Source organism: Pimephales promelas, chromosome 16, assembly GCF_988280905.1.
Source record: "Pimephales promelas chromosome 16, fPimPro1.hap1.1, whole genome shotgun sequence".
NCBI lineage: Eukaryota > Metazoa > Chordata > Actinopteri > Cypriniformes > Leuciscidae > Pimephales > Pimephales promelas.
In genome coordinates, this window is record NC_142784.1 from 30150538 (window position 1) to 30164152 (window position 13615).

Sequence of the window (13615 nt, forward strand, 5' to 3'; positions counted from 1 at the left end):
TAGGAGCATGGGAAAGCTTTGAATGATGGTAGATCTCAGTCAGTGACTCGGTTTACACAGCAGACTGCATGTTTTTTTAGATCTGATCTTTAGGACTGACTGTTCATGCTGTTATCAGTCAAGTGATTAAATTGGATCTTTTTTTGTTCAGAGAGTGTAGTCAGTTTCCATTATCTACATCAGTTGCCATAGTAATGTCATCAGTCTCCAAGCCATAACGAGGATCTTATTGAAGAAATTCTGGATTTTTAACTTTGCAAGCAAACGGATATTGTTTACAATAAGTTGTAATAGTTTGTATGGTTTAAGTTTGTGCACTGCTAATAAGGTTTGCCAAAAAATGCTAAGTCCTAAGAAACAAAAGCTAAATCTTATGTTTAATTGATATAATTAATGGTCTAAGTGTTTCCACTTGATACAATGTGTTTTAATGTTTTGCAGTTGATATTCATTTTGAAGTATGAAGTATAATATCATAGAACAACACCACAAAGGACAGACATGTACCACATTTGACCATTTTTTTACTGGCTTTGCTTGGCATATTGCTTCACAAAATCAGCACACATAGCATAAATTAATGTTAGTAGAGCCACAAGTTCATTCTTTGTACATCTTTCATCCACCTGCAAAAAACACATAATAAATTAATAAATTAATTCACAAGCGACAACAGAAATGCAATACAGAAAAATCCACTCCATGAAAGACATTAGTAGTTTTCTCTCGTCTGCCCTGCTTTGGCCCCTTAAACTACAGCATAGGTTTTACTACAGCTCACACACACAAAGTATTATATTCATTTACTAGTACTCTCCCAGAACAGTACATTACATTTTATTTTCAGAATAGAAAAAGACATTAAGAAACCAATTCCAGCCTGTAAGTTCACTTAAACGTTAATGAACTGTTAAGGCCAATGCCAGTGCCACTAAATGTCCCACAAAGTTTAACATCATAAAATAAGGTCAGTCTCGTAAAGCACATTTTTAAACCGATGAAAGGATTTGGATCTAACAGACAATCTACGCAAGGTTTATTTAACAAGTCCAGACCACTTACAACCTCATATGCAAAGTTTAAACTAACTTAATACAAAATGGTTTTGGAATATGAAATGATGTCGAGTTCAAAGGCAAAAAAACCCTCCTAAACTGCTAGAACTGTAGTATTATTAATCGGAGGTCCCAGCCCACCATAAAATACTGAATGAAATGACAAATTCTTCTTGACTAAGAATGAATATGGCGCTTTTTTCCTTACCCCTATGCTTCAGCAAGCACATTTAAATATAATTGCATTTCTAGAATATCTCCCTTAACCTTAAATGATGCTAATATTGTTATATTATCACGCATTTAGGCAGCTGAAAGAAATGCCTTCCTCCTCGTTTATAAATAATTAGCAATGCTGTCCAACAAAACAGTGTTCTAACTCCACAGCTAAACCAATGTCTACAATGAAATAAATTATCACAGTTTAACAGCGTCTCATTTCTGTGCCCCTTCCTTTATGCTCCCTTATCCGAAATTGCTTAACACAACATGCTCCCTGCAAGAGTCCTTCCACTAATCTCAACAGGCATAAAGCAGGAGTGTCCAGTTTGCTGAAACCAGGAAAAGTTTATATTTGGAAGCCTTTTTGCTGTAATAACTGAGCGTTTGCAGATAAAGGCCCGTACACACCGGGACGAATTCATCTTGCCTTGCATCTTCCTCGTTTTATTTCTTCCTGGCTGTGTAGACGGCGACTTGGCGTATATCTTCTTCGCCGTTGCATATGTGTGCTCGTCAAGACCGTTTTGTGTTTGAGCGCGCCCAAGTTGTGTTTTACTGTTTAAGAAGCTCCAAACACGTGAGCAAAAGCGCTAATCTCATTGGTCGGATAGTTTTTGACGCTGCGCGTCAAACTAAAAAAAACGAACCCGAGGCGTTTTTTTTTTTTTAAATGACGCTTTTACGCGCCGGTGTGCACACTGCACAGTCACATTGGCGCCCTTTGTTTAGTCGAGGCGTTAAACGCCGGCGAATAACGCGCGCGAAATTCGTCCCGGTGTGAACAGGCAAGAGTGTTTTTACCTGTCCATACCCAGATAGCAAACTGACATTGAATCAACGTGGAAACGACGTCTCTCATGACATTGAAACAACGTTGATTTGCTCATCGAATTAACGTCCCAGATAGCAAACTGACATTGAATCAACGTGGAAATATGACATCGAAACAACGTTGATCTGACATTGTTTTGCTCATCGAATTAACGTTGAACCAACGTCAGACGCGTCATTCTTTCAAAACTAACGGAAAATCAACTTGAAATCAACGCGTTGTTTCAACGTTATGAAAGCAAACCAATTTTCGATTTTCATTTAGCTTTGAAGAATGCCGCGTCTGACGTTGGTTCAACGTTGAGCAAAATCAACGTTGTTTCAATGTCATGAGAGACGTCGTTTCCACGTTGATTCAATGTCAGTTTGCTGTCTGGGGTTGAACCAACGTCAGACGCGGCATTCTTCAAAGCTAAATGAAATCGAAAATTGGTTTGCTTTCATAACGTTGAAACAACGCGTTGATTTCAAGTTGATTTTCCGTTAGTTTTGAAAGAATGACGCATCTGACGTTGGTTCAACGTTAATTCGATGAGCAAAACAATGTCAGATCAACGTTGTTTCGATGTCATATTTCCACGTTGATTCAATGTCAGTCTGCTATCTGGGTAGGCCTACATACATCCCCTCTGACGAAAACATGTGAAGGAGATTAACAGATTTACATGTATTATTATACATATTTTTATGTAAGTTTGCTCTAACCTATTCCATAATGACAGCCAAGGAAGAGATGTATTATAGGGAAAGATGGACACATAATCCCTTATCAGATAGCAAGCCAAGTAAAACACTGTTCACTAAATACTTTGAAGTCTGTTAGGAGCCGTTTACTCAACACTTTCAACTAAATTCGTGAAACTTTTTGTGTTGTGGCCCTTTACATGACAACAGCGCTTTGGGGGTCATTATAAATACCATTATCGTCTCTGTGTAAAATGCTAAAACGTGAATTTGTGCAAACGGTGACATCATGCACGTGCGTATTACATGTTCAGTTTATAGGCGAGTAGTGTTTCTTTACAAAGTGACATCGCCAACTACGGGCTTGGCAGCAGAATACAGCGTTTTCGCGGATCGTTTTGACAATGTTGTCATCGACACACGAAAAAAGTATCATTATTGTGTAAATGTGCCCTTATGTGCCCAGTTGCCGAGAAAAAGTCTTTAGGGAGGATCTGTAACCATTCTGACATATTGCTGGAAGCCTAAAGGAATAGTTCAACCCCCCCAAAATTTTTGACATCACTGATTCAGTCTCATCGCACCAAGAACAATAACTATAAAGGTAAGTATAATGATAACTGTATTGGCGTTCTGCCACTTTAAATGCTTAAGCTCTTGATTTTGATTGGCTGTCATTGTTTCTTTCATTCATCGGGTGAAAGTGATTCCAACAATGCCATTGGTGGTGGAGACTTTCCTTCTCACTGAATTAAGACGATTATTAAAACTATAGTTATAGTTCTTGTTATCATCCTTGCTGTGAACGAGCCTTTAGGTTTTTTGGGGGGAGATTATCGTGGCCACGAGAAATCACAATATTTTCACAATATCTACAGTAAGAATTTGTTCTCTCTTTTTTGGTAAATGAATCATACTCAAAATATGAGTGTAGGGAAGCAGAGAGAGTTTGTAACGATAACTATACAAATGCGAACAAAGATCTGAAAATGATCTGGAAGAACTTCTGTTAATCTGCACTTTATGTTTTCCGCAATCCCAAAAACTCCCACACTGGAGAGCAACCTTTTTTAGGTGTGTTTGTCGTCTTGTTATTTTTGGTGATGGGTGGCAACCAGCATTAATGTGAAATACTGCCACCTACTGTGTTGGAGTGTCAACCTCAGTTACTGACACTGGATTATTTACGATATTGCCATATGTGCAGTATTAACATGAATATTTCTCTTTTTTTATCCACACTAGTACATTACACGCAAGGAAAAAAAAGAAGGCTAAGAATTTTGAATGACAGAATTTTCCTTTTTTGAGTGAACCATCTTTTTAAAGACCCCATTAATAAAAAATAAACGCATCTTTTGTTGTTGCATGCTACCTTTGAATTGACAATGCGTAATAGAAGCAAACTCTACACGTTCAGACCACCTCCTAAAATGATTTTGATTTGATTTAAAGGGGTCTAGCTATGCACTCTAAACAATGCTGGGTTGTTTTAACCCACAATTGGGTAAAATATGGGCAAACCCAAATGTTGTGTTAAAAATGTCATTTATTTTCATATATTTATTTAATTTTAACCCAACTTCAACTTGCACTTTCAACTGTACATTTTTTAATTTCATTTTTAACCCAACATTTGGGTTTGTCCATATTTGACCCAAATTTGGGTTGAAATAACCCAGCATTTTTAAGAGTGCATTCACATATAACCCAATACTCATGTGACCAAGCTTTGGGTTTGTCCATATTTGACCCAAATTTGGGTTGAAATAACCCAGCAGTTTTAAGAGTGCAATCACATATAAGCCAATACTCATTGTCAGACCAAGTGTGAAAACACCTAAATCTCTTAATGCAAAAACTACAAGAGTCTTTTTCTAACTTTTCCTACATTGGTTGACTAAAAATTGGAAAACAAGGAAAGTTCTCTTTGATGAATCTATAAAAAACTGCAATGGCAAGGCAGACCTCCATGATTTCAGAAAATCCTTTGTTTGAAGCGCTATTCTGCTTTTGTAACACTGTCAAAGTTGAAAGTGTGTAATTTCTGCACAACTAGTGCCACCAAACAGATTTGAGGTTCTCTGAACACTCGACCTGTATGCTATTGGCCAAACTAACGGCATTGGTTGAGCCAATGTAGCAATGTCAGGCTGGGTTGGGATACTCAAACAAACAGAGCAATGATAGAGTCACAGAGTATACATTTTTCACAGGGGATCAAACTACAAATGGCTGACTTAAACCGCTTTTCCATCATCGGTCAAAACAGTTCTCGTTGCTTAAGCGTTCCATTCCATGCCGATCCGGCCCGCCGGTACAGATATGGTTTCATTTTCCACTGTGGGGCTGATAACAGAGCTCTTTGGAATGTAATACAAACGCGTCAGTCGTTGCCTTGAGTTTACCGACGATATGAGATGTAAATAGCGACCACATGGAGGATGATCAGATATTTGTGTTTTAAACTTGTTCGCCGAGAATGGTTCGTAATCGTTCCGTACCAAACCAAGCAGAAGTGAAATTATAACCGTTGCTTACCATTCTTAGAACCATTCGGCCCAACCGGTGGAAAAGCAACTTTAAGTGTCTCAGACTTTTAAGCAGTAATGAAAGTATTTCAACATTGAATGTTTTGCACACGTTACCATTAACTAGTTTTAAATATGATTTCCCACATGTCAAATACCACAGAAGATTCACTACTTATAGTTCTTCGCTTACACTCACAGAGAGCAAGTAGCTAAAGTTTCGTTGCACTGAACTTTGAAAAGTCTAACATGCATGGCATGGCGGTCCAGGGGGTTCAGTGGGGGTTTTGTCTTCGAAAGGATCTATGGCTTTAGTTGGTGCATCATTCGCTATTTTGTCCCAGGCAAACCACCTTGGATCACGGTGTAACAACATTTCGAGTGACAGGGAGGAACATCATCGAGTGACATCATCAGGACTTGATGCCTTTAGCCGGCTCGGTTGACTGTCGCACATCTGTCCACTCTTGCATGGTGTTCTGAAGGGCCTGTGTCTTCTCTTTGTCCACTTGGACGTAGTCCACTTTTTCATCTGAGGTCACTGAAGAGGTGGACGGCTATAAGAAAGATAAACATATGTTATAGATAGGGCTGTCAAACGATTAATCGCATCCAAAATAAAAGTTTGTGTTTACATAAATAATGTGTATATAATTTATATTATATATAAATATAAATATTTTATTTATAAATAATATTTTTTTTCTTAAATTTACATGCATGTGTGTGTATTTATATCTGTACAAAATAATTATACAGAGTGCACCCACATATATTATGTAAACACAAACTTTTATTTTGGATGCGATTAATCGCGATTAATCGTTTGACAGCCCTAGTTATAGATTGTGAAAGGATGTAAAGCGATGCTATTTCCGCTGTAGTGGCTATTTGTCCATAAACTTAAACAAAGACAAATAATAACAAGCTTCTCAAATGGCCACTTGAGGCTACGTCATGGTTAGGCTTTACGCAGGTTCAGAGGTACCAAAGCAAAGTGATGTCCATACCAAGATTGAGTTTGAGGAGGTTTATTCACACAGTTAAGCAAGCTCACAGACATTTCTGCTGCCTCTCTCACGCTGGTAAAAAACCATATGCCCTCGTGCCTGACGTACTTCCCACCTTGACCTACTTATGCAAATGAACGTAACACCATGTGACCAATAAACGAAAATACAAGTAAAGCATTAAGACAAAATAAACCAAATTAACTTTAACAAGAAAAGAAAATAAATAAATTAGACTATAAATTAACTTAAGCCCAAAATAAACAAAAATAGAAATATAGCTCCAACACCCGCCATATATGCAATTATCCGGCTTTTCGTGTTTTCAATGTTATACAGTAGGGGGGCGCTATTACGCATCTTTTGAAAGAGTACAGAATCTGTGGATCAAAACACATGTGAAGAAGAAGCAGAAACAAGCCATTTAATATGTAAGCAGATGGACATGTAAAATAACGCGATCACCAACATTAAACAGCATATAAATAAAAAGTGCTGTTGAAATGTCGACCCAGGACGAGATATAGGACTGTGGAGCTTTGAGGGACCCGTCTCGATTTACTCCGTCTATGTTTTGATCATCGCTCTGAATCTGATCCCTTAGATAAAAACTTGATTTTCTCTGCTTTTTTCCTCAAAATGTTGCTTTTTTATGAATCTTACCCACATTCAAGTGTTGATAAAAATAGAATGCATTAGGCTATTATAACAAGGTCTGTTATTTCTATTGATATATTGCATGTTTAGATATTCATACAACAAAATATTCTGAGGGCCACCTTAAAAAACACTGGTGGGGAAAGAGTTAAAGGGTTAGTTCATCCAAAAATGAAAATTCTGTCAGTTTTTACTCACCCTCATGTTGTTCCAAACCTCTATGTGTTTATTTGTTCTGCTATACTTAAAGGAAGATATTTGGAAGAATGTTTTAATCAAACAGATCTCAGTCCCCATTGACTATGGTAGTCAATGGGGACTGAGATCTGTTTGATCAAAACATTCTTCCAAATAACTTCCTTTGTGTTCAGCAGAACAAATAAACACATAGAGGTTTGTAACAACATGAGGGTGAGTAAAAACTGACAGAATTTTCATTATTGGGTGAACTAACCCTTTAATATTATTAAATAGTATTGCATTGTAAAGAAATTAAAAACCCATTCGGTTACAATCTCAACCAATAAAATTTCGAGAGGTAACATCTATCAATCGTGGGAGTCTATTCTGATTAGTCGATAACTTCTGACAATGTGGCAAAGAGAATTAAATTCTAAAGTAAAAGATTCGTAAGTGCACAGGAACAGTTTTAGCATGTTATCTTCTGCTTTTGGCATAGCATACTGTCCACAGGGGACCTGTGATGACCTTTTTTAGTTGATATTAACTCAGTGTGTTAGACATACCTTTCTGTGTGGGCTAGGGGAACCAGGCTGAAAGTCCAGGGCCAAATAGTCCACATTACCACAATTCCTGGGTGCAGGACTGCTGGTACCACTCATCGCTGGGGAGGTAGACACTGGGTTTTGCTGCCGAAAAAAAAAAGAAGTTATTTGAGAAATAGCTTGACTTGAAACTGAAAAAGAACTTGGTACTACTGTAACTACAAGGCACCAATTACTCACCATTGCCACATAGTTCTCCTCACTGTCCGCAGAATCAGTGCTGGTGATGCTCTGGGTTGAGATGGGCCGACAGTGCTGTGACGAGATGGAGTTCAAAGGCCTGTAAAGAAAGCAAAACTGAATCACTCAGCAGCACGATTAATCGTTAAAAGATCGATTGTCTGAACGCATAATTCGCTTTTTCATTTGAGATGGGTTTAAATTCTGAAAACAAACTTTATAGACATCTCTAACTAATTTTGAGGTGTTTTAATGCAGACTGTTGCGCCACTATTTGCCTTAACTTTAATGCTGTATTTGGTTGCATGGTGTGCATTCCCATGCTGTTGAACAAAAACAAACTGTGGTTACATGTCAGTCAGACGACCTCTTCCTTGTCTTTGGCCGTATAAAGTGACCTTATTCAGAGCAGCGCCATGACAGGTATGAAAGTGAGGCTGTGAGGGATAGACTTACCGTTTTCCAATGGCATCCGCTGTAAAAAGCTGAATAAAGCGGCTAGATTACTTACAATTTTCCACAGCTTACATTGTCGGAAGTTTTTTGTCAACTAAAATTTCTTGGAAAGATATTTTTCCAGTGTTTCATGAGCAGAAAAAAAACTAAAACACATTAAATAACAATACAGCCCATTGAAGAGATGCACGTCTATCCCTCACAGCCTCGCTTTCATTCTCATTAAAAATCAAAGATGGCGCTGCCGTGAATAAGGCGTATAGAGCCCAGACCAAATGTCATCAGGTAAAAGCTATGCGAGACTACAATATAACTGAGGTATGTAAGGAATAATTGAGTTATTAGAAAAATAATGCACACCCGAGGTGGTAATACGAGTGCAACACGTTACACCTCAGGTGTGTATTATTTTTATAGTAATTCAATGGCCGGAGTCAATTATTCCGCTTATACTACAGTTACCACACCTCAAGACATTGTTCAGATGATTTATTTCAAGACATTTGTCAGGTTTTTGTCTTTAAAACTGACGCATTTCATCCCAAGACTCCGTTGCTAATTAATTCCAAAACATCATTTTAGAGCTTGAACCACTGATAGCAGACTAATGCAGTTATTATCTGAGTAATAGTGAAACTGTAAACGTATCTGTTTCAAGAAAAGCGCAGTTATTACCTCGCTAGAGAGAAACGTCATTAAATTCAAAGTTTTTAAACTATTTTACTGATAAAATCATCAGAGCAGCGCTGACGACACGTTTTGTGTGTGCGTTTGAGTAGGAAAGAGAGGGGGAGGAAGTACGTAATAAAACGTAATTTTGTCACACAAAAAATATGGAAATAATTTGTCATTTTTTCCTTTTTGCTTTTTGGGTTTTGCTTCTTTTGCTGTTGTGGGCTGTAAAGACCTTTGAAATCATTTGGTGAATTGATATGGAACTGTAATGCGGTAAAAAAACCAGCCTGGAACTACTTTTTCCATAGATTTCCCTGAAAATAATTGCAGACCTTAGAACGTTTATCAACCCACCAGATTGAAGCATTCAACAGGCCCGTAGTGTAACAACGAAGTTTTCATGTAAATTTTAGCGTGGGAAAACCCCAGGTTAGATTTGCTCTGAAAGTTAGTCTGGCAAAGAGCTCATTCAAGCCCATTTCCAATCCGTCGAAATCGAGGCACCAATCAGAAACGTTGGGGCGGGCTTTACACGATGACGACAGCGCTGGGATTTTGAAGCAGATTTTGTAGCCTACATTACAAAGATGGATGCCGCCGTCGAACATCACTCGCTCGAATCAGCTATCGCGTCTGTTTTAAACGATTTGAACGTTTCCTTTTTGTTAAAAACCGAGTTCACATACGTCATCTCCTTCATCGCTCTGATTGGTTTTAGGTCTATCCGTGCTGTCCGTTGGTGACGCCCCTCTGGAAATGATTTCTCTATGACGCTTTGCCTGGCCATAACTCAGAATGGTCTGGTTTTAACCAGGCTATGTATTTATTATTTCGATAGTCCACTTTAGACAATACTAACTATAAGTAACTTTTCAACTACATTGTCAACTAACTCTCATTAGAGTAATAGAAGACTGTCAGCTTAATATCTGCTAACACTTTATTTTGTTGTTCCCCCAACAGACATTCAACTGACTATAAGTAACTTGTAGACTACAAGTAAACTTATTCTCCTAACACCTAACCATAACCTAACAGTCTACTGACAGTTTACTATAATGTAGTTAGTTTAATAGTTGAAAAGTTACGTGTCGAAATAAAGTGTAACCTTGCAAATCTTAATAATAGTCCTGCAATGTTGTCCTAAACAGGGAGACACACTTACATTGGTCTTGTCCAAGACATGGTGATGGGGCTCTTGAAGGGAAGTTCATCAATGATGCCATTGTTCCTTAAGTCAAGAGGTGTTGGTTTTGCTGCAAACCAAGACAAACAATCACCTTTGTTTTATGTAGAAACTATTTGTGCATAACAATTAATGAGTCTATTCATGTAATCTAGATTTACAGGTTTTAACTGAACACTGTAAATAAACATTGTAAGTTGTGCTTGTGCCGCCCACCTGTCCGGTTCGGTTTAAGGTTGCGGTTGATTGGTGGCGGCGTGACGTCACTGAGTCGGCCGGGTCGGAGACATAGTGACGCTGTGCTGCCTTTCCTGGCCGGCAACGTCGCTGAGAATCCTGGGAAGTCAAAATGGTGAGGACCTGGGCTCATGGGAATGTAATTATTTTTAGGACTGTCAGCCAGGGCGGCACTGAGAGGGGAGGAGGACGAGCCGGGATTCATGGGTACATAGTTATCCTCAGAGCCGGCACTATCGGAGCGGGTCAATGGGGCTTTAGTTCTCTGAAAAAAAAGAAAGAAGGACAATCCAGCTTACACAGTTTCCAGATCAGTGGTGGAAACCACTGTGACACACACCATTTGTTCTTGTGTAGTTTGAATAGACTTGTTATTGTCAGTTTGTGACTCTTTGAGTTATGAGGTCACTATCAGGAAATGGTGCCATTTGTGTCTTTATGACTTTCTACGGATATAATTAACAGAGTACTGAACTTAATCGCATTATTTAAAGTTAAATTTCGTCATTGTGCCTGATTTTTTTGACAAGAAGGAAATTTCAGATCATTCAAATAATGTGACTTGACTTCCAATGGCACTATTTTCTTTATAATGACCCTAAGAAGTAGTAATGTTATAAAAGATGCTTTACCAGGTAAGAGCTGAAGCCATCATTTACAGACTCCACCGACTGACCAGAGTTGTTGAAGTAGACTGGCCTCTGGTGACTGCTGGTCTCAAAAGAAGATCCTGAAACACAGGAGTGAGTAATGTAAAATGTAAAAACAAGTCTGCCATGTGATCAGCAGTTCAGGAGGCGCTACCAAGCACAGGTGTGGGAATCAGGCGAGGATGGTCAAAAGGTCACTTCCTGTTCCTGCAGACACACTATTCTGGCCTTGCTGAGCGCAAACCACTAGGAAATCACTGAATTGTGTCTGCTGTTTTTTTTTTCTCTGCTTATCAGGCCGGAACAAGCCATTCTGGGGCTGCCTGCATGGCTTGAATTTCATTAGCCTCCTAGCAGAGCAGAATAAACCTTGACCAGATTGCCTCTCAGGCGTACACGTTCAGAAAAGAGCAAAAATGAAAGTTAGAGAAGAGGTAAAAACAACATTAATCCAACTGAAAGATTAACTTGGCCATCTGCAAAGTGTCAAGATTGAGCATTTGCAATGAGAACAAGTCAAGTAGAGAGAAAGGAGACCTGATGTTAAAATAAAAGTGTGGAGCAAAGACAAGAATAAGGACAGGAGACAAAAAGATGACAAGAGATGAGGTTAAGACAAGAGGAGACAACATGAGAAGAGAAAAGACAAGACTAAAATAAAATGAGAGGGCAAAAAAAAGAGGACGAGAAATTACAGAAAGAGAAAAGATGTGATTAGATGAAAAGGAGAGACGATGAGACAAGATGAGAGGAAGGACAAAGCAAGAGCAAAGGAGAGACAAAGGGAGAAAAGACGAGATGAGAAGAGAAAATTAGAGATGGGACAAAATTAAGATGAGAATAAAACGAGATTAAAACAAATGAGAGGAAAGGAGAGACAAGGAAATGAAAGACGAAATGAGATTACAATAGAAAAGGAGAGATGAGAGGAGACAAAATGAGACAAGACTAGATTGTTAGATTTAATCTTCTCTTCTTGTCTCAATCTCATCACTCCTTTTCTGTTTTCACTTTATCTTGTTTGTCTTAATCTTGTCTCTTATTGTTTCATTCTCATCTTGTTTCATTTTGTCTCTCATCTCTTTTTCTCCTTTTGTCTTGTCTCTTCTCCCATTGTCGCTTTCGTCTCCTCTCATTTTGTCTTTTGTTTACTTTAGTCTTGTCTCGTTTTGTCTAGTATCGTTTTGTTCTCTTCATGTCACTTTTCGTCTCTCTTCTTGTTTTGTCTCACCAATCTTCTCTGGTTGTCCCATTGTCTATCCTTTCCTCTCGCTTTCATCACCTCTCATTTTGTCTTTTAGTCTTGTCTCTTTTTGCCTCGTTTTGTCTAGAATCGGTTTGTCTCGTTTTGTTTTCTTCATGTCACTTTTCGTCTCTCTTCTTGTTTCGTCTCACCAATCTTCTCGTCTCAGACACGAGAGGACAGGAATTAGAGAAGACAGAAATTAAGAGAACAAACAAAAATAAACAGACAAAACAAAACGAGACTAGACAAAATGAAAGGAGATGAGAAAAGAGACAAAACTAAAATAAACAAAAAACAAAAATAGAGTAGATGAGAGAAAAACCAATAGGAGAAGAGACAAGATAATACCAGACTAAAACAAACAGACAAAACGACAGGAGATACTAGACGAATCAAGAAGAAAGGTGAGATGAGAGGAGACACGACTAATAAAGTCAACAGATTTAATAAAACTGAATCAGATTATGAGTGCCGTACCCCTGTGAAGCTTGATGTTCTCCACCGCCGGCAGCGTGTTCCTCCTCGGGATGACGGACACCGCGGAGACCTCTCCGTTCTGAGGGACGCCCCACCGTGTCTCTGAACCCTGGCTGGGTTTGGGAGGTCTGGGAGGAGGTGCGTTTGTGGAGTCGGCACTGGACGGCATCAGGGCGTTGTGGTTCTTATCAAACGTGCGCGGGATCTGGTACACGGAGCCAGGATTGCTGGGCGAATCATAGTTGTCGAGGGCCCGCTGCTCATTGGTTTGAGGGGCTGCTAGAGTGTTATTGGGGGTCTTGTAAGTGTAGACGTCTTCAGAGTCAAGCTCTGATGGCCCTTCGGAGCTGTAACCCCTGGGCACGACATAGCAGGCGTCACGCAAGTCAGTCCGCAAGGGGGCCTGCTGATGCTTGCCGGGTTTGGGTAAACTGTAGAAACCGTGAAGCTGGGCGCCCATCCCGTTCAGACAGTGAGAGAAACCATGAGAGAGTCTCTGAACCGCAGAGTCACTGCCCACCAGAAGACTGCCGCGCGAGGCCTGCGAGAAACTCGCACTCCTATGGGACCAAAACGCCACCCGTTAGTTATTTACGAGAACATGTTTATGCAGTCGAGCATTATTTTCTCATTCTGTCGCAGCTCAAACAAATGAATAATCTAATCTATAATAGCCAAACTATTAATAGCTCTTGCTATAAATAACACTGTACTAATTAATCATTCAAATGTT

At 39.1% G+C, this 13615-nt stretch overlaps 1 protein-coding gene across 1 annotated transcript in view; it reads right to left on the reverse strand.

Moving 5' to 3' along the window:
* Positions 1-506: 506 nt before the first annotated feature.
* The window catches only part of gab2 (GRB2 associated binding protein 2), a 77014-nt gene continuing 63905 nt past the window's right edge, over positions 507-13615 (reverse strand). The window contains exons 4-10 of the mRNA XM_039678834.2: positions 12883-13442; positions 11142-11239; positions 10489-10774; positions 10252-10342; positions 7956-8055; positions 7737-7859; positions 507-5880 (exon numbers count right to left, since the gene is read on the reverse strand). Coding sequence (XP_039534768.2) covers positions 5737-5880; positions 7737-7859; positions 7956-8055; positions 10252-10342; positions 10489-10774; positions 11142-11239; positions 12883-13442 — 1402 coding nt within the window. The 3' untranslated portion in view covers positions 507-5736. The remainder of the gene's footprint in view (positions 5881-7736; positions 7860-7955; positions 8056-10251; positions 10343-10488; positions 10775-11141; positions 11240-12882; positions 13443-13615) is intronic.